Below are 27926 nucleotides of genomic sequence, written 5' to 3' on the forward strand. Positions count from 1 at the left end.
AGAGGACGTTTCCCACAGGGGAATGACAGGCTCATCTTCCCTTCTCCTGCCTAGAGAGCCAGGGACCAGGGGTTTTGCCTCCAAATCACCAGGAGGGGAAGGAGAGTCAGAGATGCGTACCTGCCAAGGGGAAGAGTGGGCTTGGAGGCATCCACTCCCACCTGTACACCCAAACCCTGAGCACCAAAAATGATTTTGGTTTACCAAACTCAGGCAAATTGGGTTCATTTTCAGAGCAGAGATGCAAATTATAAGGCAATTGCACAAGATAAAAGCTACTGTATCCTGAAGAGACTAATTCTTCAGCAGTAAATACAAGCATTAGCTATAAACAAAGGCAAGACACTTTTCTTCATGGCATTAATCAAAGGATAAAAGTTCTCTGGCAAATTAAAGCTCTCTTGAACTTTCTTTCCAGATGAAAATAATAAATACCAGTCAAGTAAAATCAGTTTGATTTTTAAGATGTCGGTTTCTCCTTTCTCTGCACAACAAATATTAGGAATACTTTTGGATTGAAAGCAAGCCGCCATGTGGACATTCCTCCACATCTTGTCACTTCTTTGCTAAGTGGCTTTGCACTGGAGTGACGTATACATGAACATCACTTACAGTGTCTGTTAAAATGCAGAGTCCTGGGTCCCACATCAGACCTACTGAACCAGCATAGGGGGCAGATAGATTTCTGTCCTACTGAAACCTATTTCGAGTAATTGTTCAATACACTGTTGGCTCAGGAGCACAACTTACTCGTTACCACTGAGGGGGACAGCAGATGTTAGAAGTATCTGGGCGGAGATTTCTCACCCCAATTAATAAGGCAGATTTCTGAATGTTCAAGTGGTCAATTTTATAAAAGTTCAAACTAGTTATTCAAACTACACAAGTGATATGATCAGATGAAAGGTTTTTTTTTTAAGAATTTAAGCTAAAAGGCAATAATTAATAGTGAGAGAATTTAGTGTATAATTAAGTGAACTAGGCAGGGCCATGAACAACCTCTGTACCACAAACATTCTCCCTAAGTGACACCTCAGTCTGTCTTAGGGACGAGAAAACTGAGAGTAGGATTAAAATTAAGAAATATGCATAAGGTCCTAGGGAAAAGATGTGGTGGGTTGGGCGTTCTATTCACATCTTCATATCAGTTTCCGCTCACCATCAGTCAATACATTAGATAGGGTTTCACCCATTCGAAAAATGAGGAAATGAATGTTCAGAGAGGTTAAGAGGCTGGACCAAAAGTTACACAGCTAATAAATTAGTAGAGCTAATACTCCTATGGAGCCTCTGACTAATGTCAAAGTGTATTAACACCTGGACTTTGAGAGCTAAAGTGTCCTCTAAGTTCATGAATTGAAAAGATTACCAAATCTCCTTGTGGAAGGGACCAAAGAAACTCCTCAGTGAATGGAAGACTTTGTTTGTTTTTTTAATTTTTAAATCACAGTTCTTTAAAGAATTCCTTTCCTTGTTCTTCCCAAAGCAACCTGAAAGAGTAATGGCTAATGTATCAACAGTTAATAAGAGACACTTCCCACTGCATTAACGCTATAAAGTTAAATATGTAAGTAGAGGAGTCAAGCACCGTAAACAGAAGAGTGTAAGCAAGCATATTTTATAAATAGCTCTTAAAAATTCTAGATTACCTGCCTGCCATAAATCTCTCTCTTTAATAACCTAAAGCACTCTCCCACCCAAAGACACACGTAATAATTGTTCTAAAAGCTCATATTAAACTTATTCAGTAGCATCCCTTTTAAAAGACTGAACATTGCCTTAATGATTTGACTAGCTGGAATTACATTTTGGAGTATGATTTGGGAACTTGATTAGTGGAAATTCTGGCCTTTGTCAGTGATGCCAAAATATGAGAGATTCCCGATAGAAATTCCAGAAAACCCACACCTCTGACTGCTCACTGAAATACTAGGACATATCATCTGCTTCTTCATGTTAACTGAAGTTAGAAGCTTAGAAGTATTTGTTCTATCATGCTAAGTACCATTATCATCTCCATTTTCCTCCCCACACTGTCCAAGAGAGCCACGGTAAACAATGGTAAGATGCAGGTTCTCACGAAGCTTACATTCTCCAGGGACTAAAGAAATAATATGAGTACAGGAAAAAAATAAAGTAACACACAAACAAATAAAAGACAGTGAAGAGGGCCTTGAAGGAAATAAAATAAGGCACGGACAAAAAATGTCGCCTGCCATTTTAGTAAACAAAGAATGCTGCCTGCCATCAAGCCGTCAGCCAGGGCAGCAGCGGGCCCCTCAGTGCGCCCTGAGGACAATTCAAGTTGGAGAAAAACAGGATACTGGCCTTAGATAGTAAAGACGCAAGTCAAAGGAATAATATCAATGAGCTGAACTCTTGCGTCTTCCCATACATAGAAAAGCACTGAAAAACCATTAACTTGAGATGTCTGTTTTTTTGTGATTATCAGTAATCTTTTGATGTTTGACTACTTTTTTTTTTTTTCTTTTCAGCAAAACTCCTATATATCCTGGTTCCTCTTTGACCTCTTGGGAACAGTCCCTCAGAGCTCTCTGAGAGGCTGTCTTCCCAGGCTATCGTCCTCAGTAAGGTCCCCGAATAAAACACAACTCACAACTTTTAGGTTTTTGTCTTTGTTTTTAGTCGACCAAGGCAAACGGGATAGGAAGTAAAGGGTTTAGGAGGGCTATTCAGAAGGGAGGGGCTGGTCAGCGAAGGCTGATGACCCAGCGACATATGGCTGTATAAGTACATGATAATATGGATATGCATATGGTGATATATGGCTGAGACCAGAAGAAAGGGATCATTTCTCAAGCCTGCAGGATATCAAAATTGCTGCCATAATCACCTGGTGGACAGCAGTGCCCTCCTACTTTTAGACTTAAACGGGAGAGTTAATAAACAATCGAGAAATAAGAGGTCACATTTTTAGGGCTTCCCTGGTGGCGCAGTGGTTGTGAGTCCGCCTGCCGATGCAAGGGACACGGGTTCGTGCCCCGGTCCGGGAAGATCCCACATGCAGCAGAGCGGCTGGGCCTGTGAGCCATGGCTGCTAAGCCTGCACGTTCGGAGCCTGTGCTCCGCAACGGGAGAGGCCACAGCAGTGAGAGGCCCGCATACCACAAAAAAATAAATAAAAGAGGTCACATTTTTAGTTTGATATTTCCCTTTTGTTACAAATGCCTTACTGAATAAGCTAGGCCACCCTTGTTCTTTGCAAAGAAGAATTTAAAGCCCACAAAACAAAAAAGCCCTAAAGGGGCGCCACGTTCAAGAGGCTCGCTCAGTGGTGCACTTCCGCTAACAACAGCAAGGGAAGGGATCATTGCTGGGCTTATTGCTCTTACCACCCAACATGAGACAAAAATGGTTTAGGGCCCAGGCGTCAGGCGGGGCACCAAGAGTCAGACACAGAAGCAAAGAGAAAGAAAAGAGTCACTGCGTTTTCCGTGGCAGGCCGTCAGATAATGCCTTATAATGTTCAACTGTGTGAATTTCAAAATCTGAAATGCTTACTCATGATTTGTAGCTTTCAAAACCTGGCCGCTAAATACTGACCATGTGGCATTGAGGCAGGAGGTAGATGGGCCCCAGGCTAGACATTGATAACTGGCCGGATCCTGTTCACACTTCCTGGGGTGAGAAGAAGATGGGCTTCAGGCCGGACATTCATTATCAGACCCTTGTTTACGTTTCCTGAGGCAAGAGACAAACTGGCTCCCGACTACATACTTATGAGCAGACTCCTCTCTGTATTTCGAGATCTGCACTTTGATATAAGAAACAACAACAGGAATAGGGTAGATAACCGGACATTGGACACTTTTATGGCAGGGACAGAGAGGGGCTAAACTCTGCTAAAAGATCAAGAGGTTATACATTTCCCATCCTTGAGGCAAGGGAAACATTGCACATGCGCAGAAAGGCTCCTTGGGGGTCAAAAGGAGGGGGCACACCCCATAATAGGTGATGCTAAGGCCGTCCTATAGACCTCTGGGCTGAAATCCACCTTGGAAAAACGTTGCACACGCACGTTGGGGAGGGTCCTAGGGCAGGGCAGGTGTGGAAATAGAAACCAGGTAATTGGCCAAAGGTAAACAAAGACCCAGAAGAACTGCCCTATATGAATGACCTAACCACCTCTTTCCTGGCTTCTCCTCATTCGGGAGGACGCCCACACCCTTCCTCTCGGGTGTGCATCTCGCCTTGCTTCTATCCTAACTAAAACAAACTGTTTCTGTGTGCTCTCCCACCTGTTGTTGTGCTATGTCTCTAATAATAAACTTGTACCTGTTTTTACAGTTTTTGCTTCCATGAGAAATGCATTTTTCACTGGGGACAAGACCCAGGGTGTGTGGTGGCCAGGATTCCTGGTTTTCATCCAGGCTCCCCAGGTTCAATTCCTGGGCAGGGGATTAAGATCTCGCTTCACGCCACCACTCACTGCTGCTTAGCTTTACTCCCTGGAGGGGCTGTCTCCTGGCTTCCTTGGATCAAGGTTATGTGGCCATCCCCACCTACTACTTTATCACCATAAAGCAGCAAGGCTGGTAAATATTTACATTCTGAGAAGAATCATGAGGCGTGCTTGTTAACAATGAAGATTCCCAAGCCCCAAACACAAAGATTCTAAATCAGGAAATTTAGAATAAAAACAGAATCAACCTCTTTATTAACGTAACATCAAAATTAATTCTCAGGTAGGTAGCATAAGAATGGTTGGAAGGTATTATAAGAATCACACTTAGAAAAAATAGATTAGACAACTTGTGATATGTAGACTTGGTCTAAAAGGACAGTTTTCAAAACTTTGCCATCCACTGAGGTTTTAGTTTTATGTACAGCTGACCCTTAATACTTGGGGGTTAGGAGTTGCGACCCTCCCTCGAAGTAGAAAATCCGTGTATAATTCAGAGGCAGCCCTCCATACACGCAGTTATGCATCTGCACATTCAACCAACCACTTATCTGTAGTACTGTAGTATTTACTACTGAAGAAAGTTCCTGTATAAGTGAACCCTCACAGTTCAAACTCCTGCTATTCAAAGGTCACATGCATATGGATGTTTTCTTTTAGCCATTTAATATTACACAAACGATTTTGTGTAATAGAGATGGCCCTGCTAATTCATATGGGGGAAATTAGGGATCATATAGGAAACAACTGAAAGATGTTCAAAAGAACATAATCTGCCAATTAAAAAAAAGAACTGTAAAAAAAAATCAACTTAAGCTAAATGACAATGGCAGTGATGATAAGAACCACATTCAACAACTTATATATGAGTGCCATACTCCAAAAATTACTCCATCACCCCACCATCAAAGCTAACAAAACCATTAAAACTTTTGGCCCGATCACTGGGACATGAAAAAGTAGTCAGTACTAGAGTCAGAGAGTCTGCAGCCAGGGTGCTCAGCCCTGCTAGACTTGGTGTTTGTTGGGGGTTTTTATTATCATTCTTAATTGAGATATATCTCAAATAACATAAAATTTACCATTTAAAAATGTACGATTCAGTGGGTTTTAAAAATATCCATAATGTTGCACAACCATCACCACTAACTCCATATTTTTATCACCCTAAAAAGAAACTCTTACCTGGTAGTAGTCATTTCTCCTTCCCTTCTTCCTCCAGCCGCTGGCAACCACTAATCTACTTTTTGTCTCTATTCAGTGCCTGCCTGTCTAGGAAAATGCCCCGTTTAGATTAACGTCCCATTCAGATTCCCAAAATAAAATTTTGAGATCATAGAACCTATATATTCATATAAATTTCAGATATGTTTATGTTGTGCAGACTATTAATCTCTGCATGCCCCTTGACACGGTTTGAATTTCTCCCATGTTACTAGCTATGCCTCTGCAGCGTTACTTTCAATGGCTGAAGGAATTTCATCAAATAGATACTGCACAAAGCACCTAACTAATCTGGTGGTGTTGTAATTTATATTTCAATATTGATTTTAAAAAAAATCTAGTGGGACTTCCCTGGTGGTCCAGCGGTTAAGACTCTGCCCTCCCAATGCAGGAGGCCCAGGTTCGTTCCCAGGTCAGGGAACTAGATCCTGCGTGCCCCCGTGTGCCGCATAAGACCCGGTGCAGTCAAATAAATAAATAAATGTTCTTTAAAAAGAAAAAAAAAATCTAGCAACCAGGTTTAAACATTTACATTTTGTATTTCCAAAAGCAATTGCAAAACGAAGCTACCGTATTACACTGTTCCGTTTTTTTTTTTTTTTTTTTTTTTTTTTAGCATCGGCATGTTTAGAAGCCTGGCACGGAGGTGGGGGAAAGCTGTGAAGCCCCTCTGTCCTTATCACACTGTGTGTCTGGAGCAAGGCTCGCTCTTTTTTATCATAAGGAATTTGGTGGCCATCTCTGTAGGACGTTTGCTCCTCAAAAGTATTTCCCAGAGATTCTATTATAAAAGTCCCACGGTAGCTATGTTAAGCATTAAAACCATATGCAGACAAATATCAAAAGAGGATGATGTTTAGCTGGCATTGTTTGGTACCAAGCATTACCTTCCTCACTCACAGCCAGTCTCAAAGCCATAAAATCTTGTTTCGCAAAACGTAACATAAGCACCCCAGTTAGACTTGCTGCAGATTTCTAACACGAAAAAAAGAAAAGAAAAAGAATAAAAAGGCCTCTTCTATGATTTAGGTGTAGGAACTAACTGCACAGGCATTTGCGTTTGTATGAAGGGGGCTGAAACGCAGCTTCAGAATCAGCCAGGATTTTATTCTTTTCTTTTACTTTATTAGGGAAGCAGAGACTATGCTGATAAATCTTCCTTCCGTCTCTGGCACACTTAAAAACTCATTTTTGAGCTCCACTGACTCCATTACGTTGAACTTTGGTATTAAGTACGAAGGGAGGAAAAGAGTAGGTGTGTGGGTGGAAAGGAAGCGAACAGAGGGAAGCAACGGGTGAGGAGTGAAGGGACAACCATGGGGCCACCATATCTGTGAGCCCTCCACTCAGCAATGGCAAAGCAACAATATACAGTGTAGAGAACCAGAAGGCTGCCACAGAGGCGCAGGCTTAACAGGAGACCCACCAATCCACATGCGGCGTACGTCCTGTTTCCTAGACACTACCTCCCATGAACTCGTTTGACTTCCGTTTCTGTTTCAGGACTCCATGATTTAGTTTCTGTTTTAGCATTTGAACAATAATAATTTTACTACAAAAGGTAAATGTCTTGTAAACGAATGTGAAACATATTGCTTGGCAAAGTTTACAATGTCACGATTTATAGCTCCAACACCAAGGCTCTCTCTGACCTCGAAGATAACATAATGAAGCAGCAATGTGCTCCAAATGACTCAGTGTGATTTTTTATTAGTTCTCGTAATCGCCCCCTATTAATTTGTATGCATATAATAAGCACTCACCTTCACAGTTTGTCCGGCTTCGGGGCCATCCTAGAAATAGGGGGAAAAAAAAAAGACAGGTGAGAACAGATAGATGGCATCTCCTGCTTATTCAGAAATATTGCCTGTTAATAATTTAGATCCAATTTCATTGTGTGTTAATTTATAGTTTCCTCATGGGGACCATTCGCTTCGAAGGTACGGGGCCCAAGAGTTCTCCATTTCCGCTTGAGAGTAAGAAGTTATGTATAAAAATGATATAAATTATCCAGTGAGTGAACCCCTTTCCTACTTTTCATGCTCTTTGCTTTTGGCTATGGTTTTAATTGCATTAAAGGAAGACTGGAAATATTTGGGGAAGTGAAGCACCACACCTTTTGGTTATCTTGAAACCAGATGTAGCTTAATTAATGCCTGATAACTTTAAGTCTCTCCTCAGGAAATTGCTATAAACATAACCCATTAAGGAAGAAGCAAGAATGTGGGCTGTCTCGTGTAGAAGGAGCACCCAAGAGTGGGCCCTTTCTGGCTCTTCTGACCTTGGGAGAAAAGGTGCAAGTGTTTATTGTAGCTGAGCTCTTTTCCCATCCTGGGTCCTTCCCTCGGCTTTCTGAAGCCCAACAGAACTACTTGCTTAGTTAAATAAGCAAACTCGTCTAGTCACCAGCCACAATACAAAGCAGAAGCAAGTAAGCGCTCAGCTGGTTGGGAACAGCAGAACATGCAATGTTTCTACAATCAGAAATTTCAAAATGGAATGACAACTCTGAAAATTTAGGTTAAGGCTTTCTACTTCTAAGATCCAAACTACTTGGGGTGAGAATTCTTGCCCTGCTATGGCGAAGATTAAGCAGACCTGTGTAATCAGTGGTTTTCAAACTTGGAGTCTCAACCTATTAGTGGGTCATAAAGTCAACTTGATGGGCTGTGACCAGCACTGAAGACAAAAGAAATCAGATAACAGAACAAAAACTATTAGACTGTACAGAATAGGTAAACACTGCTTTGTGAAGTTTCTGTTTCCTTTATCTACATGTCTGTAGGGGGAGAGGGAAATATATGATTGTGAAATAAATATATACCTTACTGTACGTTAAAGTTTTAAAAAGTTTGAAAACACCACATATATGAAAGTACTCTAAGTGCTTTATATAATAGCAACAGTTTCTATATTTTTTAACATGAGTTTCTATACTTTTGGAATTAAGTTTCTAGCAAATCATGTTAGATAACCAGCACTGGCCATTTCCTATGAATGTGAATTTTCTTCTAGTATTCCATTAAACACTGACAGATGTCTTCACCCAGTTGCCTTCATTTGGTCTCTCTGGAAACATGATTTGCAGCATCAGCTTAATAAACCCACCCTGAGCTTAACTACCTGCTTGAAGGTGACTCAAAGGGGTTGATACACAATACACACAGACAGACAGACAGACAGACACACACACACAACACACCCCACACACAGTATTTTACAAGGAAGTTTAGATACTCTTGACACAGACATGGTGGCAAAAGTTTTTTTTTAAAGAATGCAGATGAGGGAATTCCCTGGTCATCCAGTGGTTAGGACTCCTTGCTTCCACTGCATGGGGCACAGGTTCAATCCCTGGTCGGGATACTAAGATTCCGCAGGCCGCATGGCGCGGCCAATAAATAAAAAAAAAAAAGCAGATGAACATTTCTAGTCAGAGTCTTTCACGACCTGAAAACGGTGGCCTTCTCTATCTGTTCTCTTTTAAGGTCTACGGTGGAGAGCTGAGGAGGGTAGAGGGAGGATGATAAACATCCGGTTTGCCTAAAGCACTGAGGACAAGTTCTTGCATCATGAAACCATCCACTTCTTTCCAAAGGGTTTTTGGAGAGTCATCAAATCTCAAGCACACAGGGCTTTAATTACGTATAGATACCCGCAGCCCTTTCCATGGGCGATAGGAAGGGACTCATGGTATATTACTACCTGAAGATTCACTCAGTTCCCACAGCTGATGACCCACCGCCGACCTCCTCCTCCCACACTGACAAGCGTTGGCTCAAACTCGGCCTAAAGATCTCTAGGGATTGGGGGTCTAGCTTCTTTACCAGGAAGGAGGCCACACCGAACACTCCATCAATCCAGCTTCGTACCATCAGCAATCCATAATCAATCACTGGGGCTTGAATTAAAAAGGTCAGCCTTGTGAGGGGGAGGCCCTACCTAACCTGCATATCTCTATTCCCCTAGAAATAGAGCAGGGCTCAAAACATATTTCTCCTGGAATCAAAATGACATGTCCAGCCCCAGTTCCAATAAAAGATCTGGAATGTCTTCATGCTCATCACATACATCACACGTCCAGTACTGCCAGCTGCTTGGTCAACAACCCTGCGCGCGTTGCCTCCGCTGGTATTCCACCCTGTTCACCAAGGCCACGTCGGAGCCTTGTGGATAGTAGGGTGGCCCTGGATGAGCGAGCTGTCTGTACACTCACCTGCACGGAAAAGGTGAGAGAGGTGCCCTGGAAATGCTTTTCCACTGCCGTCCCGACTCTCTGTGCTGCCAGGAACAGGTCGGCCACTTCATTGGGATGCAGGTCTCGGAAGCGCTCCACTGGCCGGAGGGGACACACGAGGACATCTGCAGTGAGGTCTGTTAAGGTATACTCTGCTTGCTTTAGGGACCATTTTTACCAAGAAGTTTATACCCACAGGCTTGAAGCCCCTTGGCCCAGGGCCTGAACTCGCAAAGGCTAAGGAATAAAAGAACAAATATTTACCAACCACTGAACTCCAAGGAGTTCAAAGAGAGCTTACAAACGGTTCATTATACTTTAAAGGAGAAGCTATGGCGCACTGAAGAAATTCTCTTAAGAGACAAAGACATCAGTGTTCAGAGAGACTTAAGTCCTGGCTGAAATAATTAGGCCATGAGGCAGGATCTATTCTGGACCGTTATCTCCTGACCCCTATTCTCAAGCAGTCAAAGGCCCTGGGTTGGAAAAGCAACTGGAATATTCAGTTGGTTTTTCTAGGAAGAGCGTCACAATCAAAACTTTAATTTCAATATCTCTGTAGAGAAATATGTAATCAAAAGACAAGAGTATTTTATTTTTAAAAGGAGTATAGAGATTCTGAAAATGTTCAGTGAACTTCATTTACAACAAGGAGATGTGCCACACGGTTAAGCAGCTGATGACAAGCATTCCTCAAACTGATGACTAAGAATTCAAGAAGGCAGTTGAAGGCAAATCATTAAGTTAAAACAAGGGGTGTCTGCTTGTGCGAATGAAGCCATCTTAATGTATTCTATTAGTCAGACAAATCAACATATTTACATTATTGGTCTGAACAAATAACATATTCTAGAGAAAAAGGATGCAAGTTTGATCATTTGTTGGTAGCAAATAAACATTCAGCGTCACATCATCAATAACGTTTCAGTTCCTTTTTGTATTTGAACTCATAAATGTATGGTATACACATATAGACATATACACATACATGTGTATACACGCACAAGCTACATTAATTTTTGTTGAGTTTTCAGGTACCAGCAGGAGAAAAAAAGCTAATGTTCTTTTCTGTTTCTTTCGTTTTTCTTGTTTTAAAAGAACAGGCTTCTGCTTTGAGCCAAGCAGCTAAGGGGCATAATAAAACCACAAGTCTACAGTTGCTAGTCTCACCAGAATATCAAACATTTTAGCCCACCACACTATTGGTAGGACTCAGGACCCAAGGGGAAATGCACTGAGCTCAGCTGGGCGGGCCTCATTTCCATAAGACAGGGGGAAAAAGAGAGGGAAAACTGATTAATTTTGCTCATAATCAGGAAATTTATGTCAATGGTGAACTAGGAGAACGAGTATTTGTTTAATCTGAGTTCATTTTTCAAGAGAGGAGCAGGGAGGCCTTCACCCACAGGGCATCTGATACTTAAAAAGATAATTATCCTTCTTTGGAAGGGCTGCTTTATTATCATGGGTCAATGAACCATTTAGAAATGGAGAATTTCCTTTCATTTCGTCTGAGCTGATTGCCAGCCTCCACTCCCACTGAGTTGCTTTTTTTGCTGTTAAAAGAGCCCTTTCCCCATCTTCCTCCTCCCTGCTTTAATTTACACCCTCCCTTAGGCTCTGACTTCACCAAACCACAGCAAGATGACAATTTTGCAAGCTTCCAACAATATTCATAATTACTGTGGCTGGCTATGTCTGCACACAGCAACTAGGTTGGGAAGGGAATAACATTCTATTGAAACAACTGCTTACTGTGAAAACTGATGGAATGAATCTGGCAATCTTTGTGTCTAACGTTACTTTAGTAATATCGATGACATCTGAAACGTTTTTTCCAATGCCATAAAAAACTGTATCTTATTACCTGTCCATTTTCTTACCCGGTGCTAAGAATCAGCTTGACCCGAGTTTAACGAATCAAACTGTTTATGGAACGGAACCAAAATGGTTGAACGTGTGAGATGTTCTATCCTGTACATACCTAACCGCAGGGTGATACATCACATACATTTTTTACTGTAACTGAATATTAATATAGAAATACAACATATCACAAAAGATTTCAACGGCTAAGCACATTCTCATTTAGGCGAATATTTTTCAGCAACCCATTTAGGCAACATTGTCCTGACATAATATTCCCTGCAACCCAACCTTTTGTTAAAAGGTCATCTTATCTGCATATCACACAGACATTTTGAAGGAAAAAATAAGATGAAATGGAGATTACTCTCAAGGGTGCTTACTTCTGCAGGTGGTCATGTGGGTGATCACTGTCTTTGTTCTGTTGGGACCCAGAGGACGGCCAAACAGCCATCTCAACCTAGAAATGGCCACCCAGGTGGGTTCCACGTCACTCTACACGGAGGTAGCTGGGTCTGGCATTACACACCGTGGGGCTCTGGAGCCTCTGGTTGCAGTGTGAGAAGCTGACCTGGCCAGTAGCAGATTCGCTAACCGTCACACTCCCTGGGGCCATTCTGGGCACTAACTGGGCATGAGACAGTCAGCATCAACCGTCTTCCCTCAGTTCCTTTACAACCAGAGAAGACAAGAGCCTGAGCCTTAATCTCACCGTAGGCTGCATCCTGACTGATGCCTACCTACCTCCTGAGCCTCTTTTTCCTCACTCCTCTCTAGCATACTATACATCTGCCATATTTGCTTTCTTTCTGTTCTTCAAACACACTAAGCTCCTTCCTAGATTTGGGGGTTTTGTCCTGGTTATTTGTTCTGCCTAGATCAATTCCCCCTGATCTTCACATGGCCGCTTCTTTCTTATCATTCAGAACCTAGTTCCAATGCCACTCTCTCAAAAGAACAATTAGCTGCTAGGGACTTTAAACTGCTACTTGCTTACTCACTCTTATATCACCCTATTTTAATCTTTTCACAGCCCCCCTGCCACCAGCTGGTGGTTTTCTTGGCTGGTTACTATGTACCCAGATGAGAAAGGAAGCTCCACAAAAGTAAAGGCTTTGTCTTGTTTATTGCTCTTTCACCACCACCTACAACACCAGAGATGCTTAGGAAGTCTTGCTGGAATGAGAGAATAAATAATAAACCAGACCCTTGTATCAGCCACCTCTGAGTACTAAAACCCTGACAAAATGGAGATGACATTCATTTACTTTTCAATCATCTATACAAGATTGAGATAGTCTGCAATATATTTTTTTTAATTCAAAGAAGTTTATCCTTAAGATGGTTAGAACTAATGTTAGATGAAAACTGGAGAAATGTAAACTCATTTTTAACATAAACTAATTTTCACATGAGCCCAAAGGAAATAAAATTGTGAAGGTAAAAGCCTTTTTAAAAAACCCTTTTATAACTAGAAAGAAGTAGTTTCTACAATACTCAGAGTCTCAGATAAACTGTACCTATTAAAATGCTGCTTTATATTGTGACTGAGACGTGTAACTCATTTGTTCCTTCAATGAACAATGAGCATCACTTAAGTGTGGACACTGTACTAGGCTCTGGGAACAGCAAAGGAGAATAAGAAGGTGTTCCTGTCCTTCCGGTCCGGGAGACAGGCACTGAAATACACAACCGCAGTACTATCAGGGGCACAGATAAGAAGCACAGAGGGCTGCCCAATGCAGTGGGGACCTGGGGCACCTGAATAAGGCAAGGGTTCTAGAGTAACCATGGGGAACCTCTGCCTGGGATGAATTATCCCATGGCTACCTGAAAATATAAAGAGGTTCATAAAGAAGTCAAAGCAGATCAGCAAACTTCTTCTGCAAAGGGCCAGATGGTAAATATTTTAGGTTTGGTGGGCCATATGCCTAAGGAGCCATGGATAATACGAACACAAACAGGTGTGGCTATATCCCAGGAAACCTTTATATACAAAAAGAGGAGCCTGGCCAGATTTGGCCCGTGGGCCTTGAAGTGTCAGCCCTTGATTTAGAGGAATCACATCAGAAAAAAATTAAGTAAAGGAAACTGAAAGTATTGTGGGGGGAGGGTATTCCTCTTTTCCTAAATTGAGGACTACAATGTTATCTTAATAGCATATTCGAAAAATATTACGTATCTTAAAAAAATTACCTTTCTAAGAAAAATATGTCAACACAGTAGAACATTTTCATGACTCTGTAATAATTCTGATGCTTTGAGAGACTAATCACAACCATAAAATGTGTTGTGGTATTGACACCACATAGATAAATCATGAGTATTACTCCCCATTACAACTCAAGGAGTTTCTGCCAATACCAAATGGAAAAAGGAAGCATGTGATCTTCAAACACGTGAGAGAACCAAAACAGTGTTATTCACAAATTCTTCTGAGAATACAATTATTTCCTCAAAATAAGTGCACAAGCCTTAGAAGAAAATACCATATTACCCAAAGATGGTAGGTACCATGTGCTCCATGTTGTTCCTAGACAAGCAACTCAGGGAAAGCAAATTAATTTTGAAGAACAGCAGACGGCTCTTGAAATTCTTCTGCCACTGTTTATATGCCAGTTGTTTTAAGGTAATATCACAGGTGCCATATAATTTAATTTGGAGACTCTTAGGCCTTGCTAGCGGGCAAATCCCATATTGCGCATGGGCTACAAGAACACACTTATCCCTGGGTCCTCTCTGCGTAGAATTAACACCTCTGAAGAGACTTTTTAGCCAACGTGCATGAGAACCCTCAAAGAAGGTAATCTACTCAATTGAATTTAATATGTTTATCCAGTACTCATTATGTCTGAAAGCCTGTGAAAGAGATTATCAAATGGGATCTGGCCTCTCCCTATAGTCTAAAGGAAACACATTCATTTAGTAATAACAGTTTTTTTTAAAGAAGAGAAGGTCAATAATTATGATTTAGTTCCTATGGTCGACAAAGGGATTTCTCATAGCAGAGGAAAATCAAAGAAGACTTTTTAGTGCAGATGAGATTTAAAGCGGACTTCACAAACAGGAGAGTGAACCAAACAGAGGGCTGGCTGGCAACTCACTCATCCATCCACCCCACAACCACAGCCTCCTTTCAGTCCAGCGTCTGTGTGAAAATTTAGGATGCCAAGATGAATGTGACAGAGTAACTGACCTTGAAGTGTTCACACTCTATTATCCCCAACTATCATGTAGCATAAACAGATCATACGACGCTGAGAGATGAGTGCTATTGATAGAAATCAGTACAGAATGTTGTGGGAGCATAGAGAAGTCAGGATCTAACTCTGCCTAGGGGTGTTAGACAAACTTTTCAGGATGGTCCTGCATTCCCATTTTCTAAAATCAGAAACTATTTCTCCAAATTTGGACCAAAACCTATCCTTGAAAATGGCCTAGCAATTTATGCATCAAAGAAAGTTGTCGGGTATTCTTCCTTTGGCCAAAATCACCGTTTCATTTATATATGGACTCTCGTTGATTTCACCTTTCCAACAAACCAATGGAGGACTATTATAATTCCTATTTTGCGGATGAGGAAATTACAGCTTACAGAAAATAAGAAATCTGTGCAAGACAGTACACTCCGTAGGAGACTAAAACTAGAATTCAACCCAAATCTGTCTGATTCCAAAGTCCATGTTATTAAGCATAGCATTGTGATGTTACACTTTGTATAGCTTTCATGACTCAGTCTCTGACGGTCCTCTCATTAAAAGTGTGCCCTCTATTCGCAGAGTCCTTCTGTTCATGGAAGAGAATCACACTTCATGAAATACAAACAGACTGTGCAAAACTGCTAACTGCCTGAGAAAAACCCAGCCTCAAATGAAGAAAGCAGAGGGGACGTACAGCCCCACGGTGGAAGGCAGCCTCAGTGCTGGGCAAAGGAAGCCCTGAGAATGCCCTGGTTCTAACAGGGAACTGTGAACAAGGGGATCAAGAATGAGAGAACCATCTTTATCAGCGGTAGGAAGTAAGAGGGATGCAGAGCCTGAATTTTTGCCCTTTTCCAGCTTTGAGCTTCAGTTTCTTCAAGGTAACTCGGGCTCCCCTGGGTTGACAGATAGGAGGAAGATTAGGTATTACAGTCTATGTCTATGAGTCAGGCTGTCAGACACACTGAAGATCCCATTGCCTGTTGGACAGTCTAATTATTGGGAGCCACTGACTTTCTCATAGCGTCATTTATATCACCAAGGACTACCAGAAACTGGGTAATGCCTTTTCTTTCCCTCTTCTTCTCCACTCTCACCACCAGCCCAGAAGTGACTGTCTCTGTCCTTTTGCATGAACATGTAGGGTGTTTTTGCCACGTTAAAGTGACATGGCAACATACCAGACCCTGTGCTGAACTCTTGCTGACACACAGCCAGTTCAGGATACACACAATGCAAGAAAGAAATGAAATGGAATCTTTACACCAATGAAACACCTGAAGACACTGTGGTAGCTTATTCACCAACATTAGCACAAGAATCCCTCCCATCCGACATGCCCCTTTGCAAAGTGACTTTGCGGCTCCTCTCACCAAAAGTTGGAGTCTATTTCCCTTCCCACTGAGTTTGGACTGGCCTGTGGCTTGCTTTGACCAGTGGAATGTGATCAAAGTGTTGCTATGTGATTTTCCAAGGTCAGGCCTTAACAGACGTTGCAACTTCTGTTTTTTCTGTCTTTTTGGAACTCTGAGACCAACACGCTGTGGAAAAAGTCCAGCTAGGCTACTGGAGACAACAGCCAAGTGAAAGAGAACTAAGGTACCCCAGCTGATAGCCAACAACTGTCGTGAACCACAAAAACAACTGCAAAGGTCTGGTGGAATCAAGAACAAAATGAGATGCTGTAAAAGTGAGAACTGTCCCAACAATATCAAATGATCATTATGTTGCTACACTGTTATTCCAAAAAATTTGATAAGTTTGAAATTTGCTCATCAAAGATAATAACTGATGATTTAAAAAATAATTTTTATGAGCATTTCCATGACAAATATGAAATATTTAAATATAGAGTCATGACACAGAAATGGAAATGTACTGATTCAGATGATGTTAAAGACAACAGCAGAATATTATTCTCAGAGTTGCTCAGACTTGCTCCCATCTATTTTGCCAAATCTGATCTACTCTAGGGATTCAGAATAGAAAAGTCACTAAAAGAAATCAAACCATCAAAATATCACTGATCCCAATGAAGCCGATTAGCATGTGTATATATGAATATGGAATAAGTTGACATCAAATAATATGATGAAGAATGAGTCATTCTTCTGAACTAATAAAAAAAGAAGAGTCTGTATTCATGTCTACTGTAGATGAGTATGTAGTTTAAGGACAAACAAGGAACTTTCCAGTTTGCATTGCAGACTTCTGTAGACCCCGCGTAACGCATTATTTGCTCTAATAAATAATCCTAGTCCTTGCAAATGTTTAAAATAATTCTTAATGTCACTTCAAAAAACAACACCAGGATGACTGTGAGGTATTTCTGAGAAAAGATTCAATTGATTTAAGTGGCACAGTTGCAGAGTTTTGAATCAAAGTAGGTGGCATCTCAAAAGTAATCTACTACTCGCAATGTAGGTAATTCTGTGATTTTTTTTTTTTTTTTTAAGCAGAAAGGTAGAAATATTGTCCAAAAAATGAACCAATACAATTCTGAAGAAGCGTCTTGACAGTTTGGGCCACACCTTTCTTTATGGGATATTAACAAACCCACTTCAGTAACTCAAGACTTCATAGAATATTCATCAACCACAAGCATAAATGGCATGAATGTAATTTTAAGCAAATTTAATTTGCAGAGTATGATACATTCCAGCACAATGTAATTAAGCTAATGATAGTATTCTGCTCATACCTGGATCTCAATGCAAGCACCTCACAAGTATCTTCTAGAATTCTCATGTTGTGTCCTGGAGAATGCTTTGGGCCAAAGATACAGCAAGTCCTTAGTCAACTGTGGGAGAGGAAATCAGGTATCTTTCCCCTGGCAGATCTGCCCTGAGCAATCCCCAAACTTCTGCACCGATCTGGATGCTTAGAGGGGAGAATCATATTCGTACAGAGAAGTAAATGGGTGGCTTTCAGAGAAAGTAAAATGAAAGAGGAGCCCGCAGCCGGGATGCACTCTGGTGCAGATTCTCTGGTTTAAATTTCGCATCGTCTGTGAATATTTCAAGGCAAAAGAATCCTGTATTGATTACCCTAAGAGAATCAGAATTGGAAAAAAAGTTACATGCTTATATTAAACTAAATATGTGGGAGAAAGTAAATGATATCAGTAAGGGAAGGAGAGAATATACAACATTTGTTTGCGGCCTATTACGTCCTAGTGATAATCAGCAATGCATTGAGGTAGATAATATCACCCCCATTTATCCACATTCAGAAGCAAAGGTCAAAAAAAGTGATACTATATATCCAAGGTCACACAGTTCTAAAGTGAGAATCCTGGGCCAAGCAGTAAAATTGTCCATGCTGTTTCAATGCTTCCCAAGGTGATAAAAGTCTCCAGGTACCTAGTGCAGTGTTTACTACAGTGGTTCCCCAGAACACTGCTTCCATGAGATGTTATTACACATGATAGAAGAAAAAAAATATTGTGTAGTCAAAGAAGATTAAGAAACACTGAATGAAATGAGGCAAAATAGGTTTCTTTACAGCAGGACTCATCAGGATGTATCATGTACTAACGTGCATTCTGACTTAAAAAAAAAAGAGAGACATACTAAGCAGCATTTCTCATATGCTTTTTTTTTTCTTTAAACAGTAAGACTATTTTTTTTTTTCTTTTTTTGCAGAACCCTACATACGACAACTGTTCCAAAGGATGTGGGGACTACTGAGCCTCCTTTACCTACACACAGAGATGCCTGAAGATCTCAGCTTTTTAACCAAAAAGTAGAGTAAATATCCTACGAATCATATGAGCAAAGCAAGAGGGCCTTCTGCCTAGTGAAATATGCTGAGAAGCTGAGCATTAAAATACATCAAATGGAACATGGCAGTCATTAGTGAAACTGGCTCACGATTTCCATTCTTGCCATTCCAGGCACATGACAGGATTATACTTCCTGTATCCTTGTGCTTGGGTGAAGCTGAAGGCATTCTGGCCAAGGAGTCGTGAGCAGAAGTGATTATGTCAATTACAAACTAGAGCATTTAACTGCCAGTGTGAGACCTCAAAGCTCTCTCTCCTTCTGCAAGGCAACCAGCAATGTCACTGTGCTTTCAGGACCAGGACCAGCCCTACAGGTCAGTGGGGGCTCTGCTCATCACCTGTTCTCCCAGGGACTACAGCAAGTTAAATGGGTTTCATCTCTTTTGCTAACTCCAAATAATTTGTGTAGCTGCTTAGAACAGTATGGTGAAGAGGATTCTGAGGCCTTGACAGGGATAAGGAGGGAAGAATGGGGAGATTTATTCGTTTTAGCTGCCATGAGGGAAGGAAGAATACCAGCATATACACAAAAGATCTGCCATTCTTTAATTAGAAAGCAAAAGAAATACTTTTTCCAAGACTCCTTTTCCCTTTCCTTAATGATATGGAATCATTTCTAGGTCTTACAATGTCTCTGAATAACCATTACAAAAATTCAGTATTATTGGTACAGTCCTGCAAATATACAGAAGTATGTGAACTTTAAATCACTCTGGTTAGGAGAGTATTGAAAAAGAAATGTACTGCCACGCAGAAGTAGCTGTCCATAATGTGCCAACACAGGGGTGAGAACACACCACAATGACAATGTTGTAAAAACGCTCTTAGGTGTTAAGAGTTGGAGAAGTGTTTCAATAGAAGAGGAATAAAGTACGCTCAGCAGCTGAAAGAAATATTTAAGGATCATTTCCAATGAGTGACATAAAAAAATTTTTTAAAACCACACATACACTCTGCTGTGAGAATCACTTCAAAAACTCTGTGAAAAGCTTTTTCGTCTAGTATAGATCAGAAAGTAATGCTAAAGATGTGCAATTCATGGGAGAGTTGCTGGAAACCCACAAGCAAGATAAATAATTTAACAGCACTTTACCATGTACACATTTATATTCTACCCAGTTTGGGAATAAGGAGAGAGCACGTTGAGTTTCTACTTCTATGGGGTGGCCAGATCGAAACCCAAGCTCCCGTGTAGATAGCATCCTTCCAGGGCAAGTTCTATCAGGTCCTGAAAAGCATGGATTCCACCTTCAGGTTTGTTTATGCCCCTGAAGAGCCACTGAAAATTCCATTTCCCATCAGATCTTCAGTGCAGTTGGACAAGCCAATGAAGCAACCTAACATCACAGTTCAGATACCACATGAAAGCAGAGAGCAGCCAAACTATAAATACAGAACAGAGAGACTCCTTAATGGGAGAAAAGAAATAGAAAATGGGAGAAGAAAGAAGAAGACCTTAAAAGGGAATATTTAGCAGGTAGCACATTCTTAGAAGATATGAAACATTCCCTAGCAGTCAGGTTCAACTGGCACCATACATAGTGTTTGATGCAGGGTAGGCCTTTAATGAATATTTGATGGAAGAGCAGATGGCATGTGTGCTTATTCTTTGCTTAATCTAGGAAAACTTTCTAAGAGACCACTGAACCAGACCAGACTCAACTTACTTACATGAAAATAATTGAGGGAAATGCACTTAAAAAAAAAAAAAAGCTAAGTCCTGAATTCCTAATCAAAAAGACACCCAGCTAAATGTAAATTGGTGCAGCCACTGTGGAAAACAGTAAGGAGGTTTCTCAAGAAACTAAACATAGAACTACCATATGACACAGCAATTCCACTCCTGGGTATATATCTGAAAAAAACAAAAACACTAATTCGAAAAGACACACGCACCCCAATGTTCATAGCACCGTTATTTACGATTGCCAAGGTATGGAAGCAACTTAAGTGTCCATCAACAGATGAATGGATTAAGAAGGTGTGGTATATATATATATATATATACACACACACACACACATACAATGGAATACTATTCAGCCACAAAAAGCAGGAAATTCTGGGCTTCCCTGGTGGCGCAGTGGTTGAGAGTTCGCCTGCCGATGCAGGGGACACGGGTTTGTGCCCCGGTCCGGGAAGATCCCACATGCCGCAGAGCGGCTGGGCCCGTGAGCCATGGCTGCTGAGCCTGCGCGTCCAGAGCCCGTGCTCTGCAACGGGAGAGGCCACAACAGTGAGAGGCCCGTGTACTGCAAAAAAAAAAAAAAAAAAAAGCAGGAAATTCTGCCATTTGCCAAGCAACTTGGATAGACTTGGAGGGCATTATGCTAAGTGAAATAAGTCAGTCAGAGAAAGATAAATACTACATGATACTCCTTATATATGGAATCTAAAAAAATAAAACAAACTAGTGAATATAATAAAAAAGCAGACTCACAGATATAGAGAATAAGCTAGTGGTTCCCAGCGGGGAGGGGGAGGGAGGGGCAATATAGGGGTGGAGGAGTGGGAAGTACAAACTACTGGGTGTAAGACAGGCTCAAGGATGTACTGCACAACACAGGGAATGCAGCCAATATTTTTAATTAACTGTAAGTGGAAAGTAACATTTAAAAATTTTATTAATAATTTTTTTAGTCTAAATAAAACAGTCCATCCTTTACTATGGAAAAATATTTAAAAAATAAAAGACACCCAGCTAAAGGCATAGCAAACAATAAATATAAGATGACTTTTCCCTCACATACCAAAGGCGGTGCTTACATTTTAAGTGGAAAACCTGTAGACCATTAACTCACTGGAGCTTGGAGAGATCTGAGAATAACAATGTTGTATGCTCTTTTAGTGACAGTGATGAAATCTCTTCTGTGACAAATATAAATGTTGACAGAAGAATAAGTTCTTTCAAAAAACAGAAAGAGAGCCTTAATTATACTTACCTGGCATTCTCACAGATTCTGAATTTAACCGCCCACCCCCTCAAAAATGCCCATCCTCTGTGAGTTAGCAATCTGAGAGAAATGATGTGAGAATATTTCACAGTGGAAAGTATTCAACAAGTGTTTAACAAATGACCTTCTCAGTGAATTACTAAAGGAAGCCCATAAAGCCAAATTTTGGAGGAAAGGGTAAAGACAAAACACTTTTTAGGACTTCGTATGTTTTTCATTTATTCATTAAGTAGGAACTAATTAAGATCATTCTATCTGGTAGGTAATGTGTAAGACACTGAGAAAACAGCACACACCAGCCGTATGCATCCCTTCCCCTCCAAAGGTGTACATTCTAGAGAGTGAGCAAACGAAAGGCAAGAAACAGATCAAAATGCAGTCTCTATTGTGAAAGAGACAAGGGTTGACAGGGAAAAACAGAGATGCATTGACGCAAAGGCAAGCACATTCCAAGCCGACACTGCTAAACGGGGAACACGCTTGGCCTGCCTATCTGGGGTGTCAGCAAAGTGTGCAAGCTCTCTGCAGCCTTGGCTCGCAGTTTGGATTTATTCTCTGTGCCTGGGGAAGCCTCTAAAACATTTCAGCCAGTGGGGAGTGGAGGTTTATGACAGAATCTGAGTTATCTTTTAGAAAGATCATTCTAAATGCTGTGTACGGAAATAAATAAATAAATATTCAATCAAAGCAAGGATGAAAGCTGAATGCCACTGTGGACGCCTTTACTGGAGACTAGATAAGAGATTCAAAACAGGTCTGAACTATGGTGGTGGCAGTGGAGGTGCAGAGAATTTGAGATACATTTCTGAGGCAGGAGCAACAGGACTTACGGATGTGAGTGGGAGGCAAAGGAAAGAGGGAGATCAAAGAAGATTCCAGGGTTTTGGCCTGAGTACGTGTGGGGAAAGTGATATAATTTAGGAGATTGGGGAAGGGAGGCTAGGTCATATGGCTCACCATTTAGAGACCCTACCTTCCTGAATTTACATTTCCCGAAACCAACTAAACAGACTTTCCTAACCTGGGTGTGTAGATGGACTCCAGGGCTTCTATGAATCTCCTGAAATTGTTTGCAAAATGGTGTGTGTGTGTGTTGTTCTCCTATAGCTTCATTATGCAAAAAATTCTGTCTCCTGACTCCAACAAAGATAAGAATCACTCATTTAAATTAGCAGAATTATCTGAAATTTGTCCCCAAGAGTGATTAAAAACAGGCTCACACTTTCATTCATTTTAGCTTAGAATCTAATAGACACACTCCTGAAGAGTGAAAAAAAAAGTTGACTCTGTGTTTGAGCAATGTGTTCATGAGAATGAACCCTCCACAAAAGACAAACTAAAGATTTTTTTAAAAAGCCTAACACTAAAGTCATTTTAATCTGATTCAGCAGTGAACAATTTAAGACATGTCTCTTCCAACAAAAGACAGCGGGACACAAAAATGACTGTGTGATCCATTTAAAATGAAAGAATGGGCTAAATCATTAACAACAATACAAATGCAGAAAATTCTAGGAGGGGAAAAAAAGAAGAGTGAAAACTCTAAGTAGCAAGTGATTTCCAAATGTTTCCAGAACAGGAAGCAAAAGACATTTTAATGTAACTCTGGTAACTTCCAGAATAGAATAAGTTAATCAGGCAGCCTCTAAAAACAAAAAGGTAATTCATTAAAAATAAATATTTCAGCAATGAACAACATTGCCAGAGTGTCAAGAAAGCATGCTTTTTCATGATAGCAATTTGTATGCAAATATAGCTCAGCATTTATTTACTAAACCCCCAAAGCCTGCAAAGGGAAAAAAGTTTTGTTCTTTCCATCTGCTTAAACTCTTCTAATAAAGTCAACTGCCAATGACACAAGAGGCTCTGACTTCTCTAAAACAATAATAATAGAAGAAATGTATTCAGAAATAGAGAGTTTCAGACAAGAAACTCCATCTGAGCCACTCTTTCTTCCTCAAATCTCTTAGCCTAGTGTCACTGTTAATGCTGGGTTAATATTTATACCAACTTTACAAGAGTGTTATAAGGTTGGGGGTTTTGGAGTTTTGTTTGCTTTTAAAGAATAGCATATTCTTTAAAGAAGCATAGCATATTCCATAAAGTAAAAGCTGAACAATGGTTGCTTAAAAACAAAGTCAGGGCTTCCCTGGTGGCGCAGTGATTGAGGGTCCGCCTGCCAATGCAGGGGACACGGGTTCGTGCCCCGGTCCGGGAAGATCCCACATGCCGTGGAGCGGCTGGGCCCGTGGGCCATGGCCGCTGAGCCTGCGCATCCGGAGCCCGTGCTCAGCAACGGGAGAGGCCACAACGGTGAGAGGCCCACGTACCGCAAAAAAAAAAAAAACAAACAAAGTCAACGGAAGTGAATTCCTTAAAAGCCTCCCTCTGTTCAGCATACCCCTCTTTGCAACTTGCATCTGTGATTTAAATACCACTACTCACCAACATCAGTGTTATCATTTAGAACCTAGAACCTCACTGATTCCACATTTAAAACTTCACCCTTATTTTGCCACAGTTCATTCTCTCAAATTATCTCTGTATTTTCCTTCCGCATTACAATTTAGAACATCACTGGAGTCAGGGTCTAGGAATTAGTTATTGTTTCTTCGTCCTCTCTAGTTGTAACTGTCTGAATTTTTCAAAACATAATTTTTAACAATAAAAAACCCTCAAAACACAAAACAAGCCTCTAAAAATGTTTAAAATATTTAAGTTCATTTAGAATTTGTAACTTTTTTCGGCCCATCGTTTTTCAAGGTCTGTGTTTAGACAGCACAGCAGATAATACCGTTTGCCTAATGTTTAAATTAGGAGACCAAATAATCTAAAAGGATCTACAAAAATGCCAACTTAAACTCAAGATTTCTACATATTTGAATTTCATTTTGTATATAATCAAAAAAAATATTTAAGCATATGCCTAAGGAAAGCAAAAATTGTGGAAACAGATGTTCTGACAGTTCCATAAGAGTTTTACATTTATATATTGTCATTGCTCCTGCAGGATCCTAAAACTCACTCCCATTTTCTTTATATGCTCAGATATGAAAAACATATCTTTGCCACCCAACAGTCTTCTGGCATGGGGAATCAGACACTGGCCTCAATCTCTGTCATTACCAACGTTACCATCATCACCGCCATCTTTGCCATCATCACTTAAAAGAAAGTTAAAATTTCTTGAATCACAATCATTGCTAAAATGTGTCACGCATTTCTTGTTGATGACTAAAAGTTCCTCCAGTAGGCTACAATTTCAAATATGATGCCACAGAGTAGAGAGATTCCATCATCATTAATGTCTGTATAGGGAAAAAACACAAGCCTCTCTCTGAAAAGAAACTCTTAGTCAGAATCTCATCTGGTTCAGCTTAATATAGGAAAAGGGGGAAGAAAAGGAAAATTCAAATTGAGAGGAATTAGTATTACAGATTTGCAATGTTATTCGCATCCCATGTCACTTTTTTCAGTCTGTCAGTGATTGTCGCTGTGCATCTGTCACTCAGTCACACACAGCCGGCAAAATATGCAGTTGTGTTGCCTACTGGTCTTCCACTGATTAAACCTTGGTGACTTCTTATAAAAATAGACAATCAGAAGAGGGAACTGGCCAACAAATATGCAAGTGCAACAAAGAAGCAAAAAGTGATAATTCTGGAAGTGAAATGTGAATTGAATGTAAACGAAGTTACAGGAGACACAGTTGACTACTGGAACCATGCTGCTGTTCACGAGATGTGCAGCCACAGGAGCTTACTGAAGGCAAGCTTACTGACAAAAATGTACGAAGCTATTACGGTGAAAGGATGGAAGATGTACCAGAGGAAGTGATGCCATCAAAAAACTCAACATCGTAAAAAAAACTTTGTAGTTTACCACATTGAGAGCACTTAGGATAAAAAGTTGGAAATTGAAAGGAGTATGAAATTTGCCAAGGCATAGAAAAGATGCTCAGTCTGTGTTGAAAGCCATACTACCAGAAAAAGAAGGCAAGTGGTGTTCAAACTACTCTTGATAAGTGTTTTCCAAAGGAAAAAAATGCACTTTAATTTTCAATATTTCTAATGTTTTAAATTACACTGTACCAGTATTAGTATGCTGTATAAGTATTAGTGTTAATATTATTATTTTCCTATACACTTTTAACAGACAGTAGAATAGTTTTAAGTGTTTTGATGAAAATTTTAAAGGTCGGGCTTCCCTGGTGGCGCAGTGGTTGAGAGTCCGCCTGCCGATGCAAGGGACACGGGTTCGTGCCCCGGTCTGGGAAGATCCCACATGCCACAGAGCAGCTGGGCCCGTGAGCCATGGCCACTGAGCCTGCGTGTCTGGAGCCTGTGCTCCGCAACGGGAGAGGCCACAACAGTGAGAGGCCTGCCCGCGTACCGCAAAAGAAAAAAAAAGAAAAGAAAAATTTAAAGGTCATGGAACCATCGTAATTTTCACCATTGATGATTAAGATTACTTTCCATGGTTCCAGTTTTAATGGCCATTTTTCAATCCCACAGTGCTGTACCCAGGGAATACTGTCTGTACTTTAAATTCATGAAGAACACTGGGTGGGGCAAATAAAAGTTATGGCTAATGGGCCACAAATTTAAAACCTGTGCCAGGAACTAGCATCATATTCAGCGTGCATCTCAGTAATAGCAGGAGAGAGTGGGTTGAGGAAATTCAAGGACTATAAATGGCTTTAAAAAGATGTATTCGTCCAACATTCTGTCCAGGAAGGGTACACCTATTGTCATATGCTCCTGAATTCTCCCAACAGACTGTCTGGCAAAAATAAAGTTGACAATTTATTTTTTTTCCCCGAATAGCTTAGTTGAGAACTGCTGTTATCAAACCTCCTGACCCCTGAATGCATCATTAATTCTGCCTTAAATTAAGCATTAGGTTTTCTCCACCAAATGTTCTCTTGTACGCAACTATTAAGGCAGGGGATTACACAACAGTAAGGTCAATACCATGCATGTCCTCTATTTCATATGGATGAAGAACCACAAGCAAAATTCCTGCCAAAATCTTTGGTTTGAGACAACAAAGAAGATGCAGACATAGCTATAGCCTTCCCCTCACAATGCTCTACGATAGGCTCTTTCCACAGGGCATCACCTGCCACCAGTCTAAAAGCTCTTTAAAAACAAAGGCCACATCTCATTCATCCCTCAATCCAAAGGCCCTGGCTAGGTCTCAGTTCACAGGTCACCTCTTAGGGGACTTGTCCATTGCACTTAAAGCACCCTTCTTCCGTAACTCTTCATATGTTTGTATCTTTAAGAACCTGTTTCAAACGCTGGAATTGTAGTATCCCCTTATGTTTACTTACTTCCTATCTAGAATATAAACTGGACTGAGAGCGGGAGTCAATTTTTCATCTGTTTCCTAGTACCCAGCTGAGTTCCTGGACAGAAAGCACTCGCCTAAACACTGAATGAATGGGTGGGTGAGTGGGTGGGTGGATGAAATGTCTGAGTGAATGACTATTTGAATGAATGTTTGTTGAAATAAATGACCAAACAATAAATGAATTAAAGTGAAACTAATATCTTACTTTAATAAGTAAAAGGCAGATCGCTGTTATTCTCCTAGATGATGTTTCATACTCACAAACGGAAAATTCTCTGGGTTGTCTTCCTTTTCCTAAGTTTTGCCCTCAGACAAATCTAAACGTGAGAATTCTTCCAAGTGGGTGAGCTCCCCACATCCAGCCCACCATTTGCTAAACTACAAGATGGAAGAGTTTCACTTTACAGCAGCATATGTGAAAACAGCTTGGGAATTTTTGTTGCGAATAAGCTCAAGATGAGTCGACAGAGAAATGTTGTTTCCACAAAACACATTTTTATCTCAGACTGTGAATGCAAGTCTGGTATTGGGTTGAGGGATGCGATTTCTCACTCTGATCTTTGTTGGCAAGGCTACTCATGGAGTCTTCTGTCAACTTGGGAACCACCAGGGACAGTATACAGCACATTCACAGAAGGAATAAGCATAGATACGGGAGAACAGAGAAAAAGGAAAGGAATATACAAGGGCCTATCTTCAAACTATAGCAGTGGAAAGGCTGTCATTTAGGAAGGAGAGAAGATGCAGGTTAACTGCCAAGTAAATAATAGAACAGAAAGCAACTAGTAAATGGTAGAAGAGGAGAGAATTTGAATCCAGTGTGTGTGATGTGGAGTGCCCCAGATCTGGATTCCTGTGCCATTTCTACCACATTTTACCAATT

General features: G+C 40.7%; 1 protein-coding gene across 6 annotated transcripts in view; it reads right to left on the reverse strand.

The window, feature by feature from the left end:
• Positions 1-27926, reverse strand: part of FHIT (fragile histidine triad diadenosine triphosphatase) — a 1455268-nt gene that overhangs the window by 259684 nt on the left and 1167658 nt on the right. For all 6 annotated transcript variants that reach the window (XM_082663608.1, XM_082663605.1, XM_082663607.1 and 3 more), the window contains 2 exons: positions 9864-10009; positions 7411-7440 (listed from right to left, as the gene is read on the reverse strand). In XM_082663608.1, the coding sequence (XP_082519734.1) occupies positions 7411-7440; positions 9864-10009 (176 nt within the window). The remainder of the gene's footprint in view (positions 1-7410; positions 7441-9863; positions 10010-27926) is intronic.

The sequence above is a fragment of the Grampus griseus genome, assembly GCF_964374135.1.
Source record: "Grampus griseus genome assembly, chromosome: 10".
Taxonomy (NCBI): Eukaryota; Metazoa; Chordata; class Mammalia; order Artiodactyla; family Delphinidae; genus Grampus; species Grampus griseus.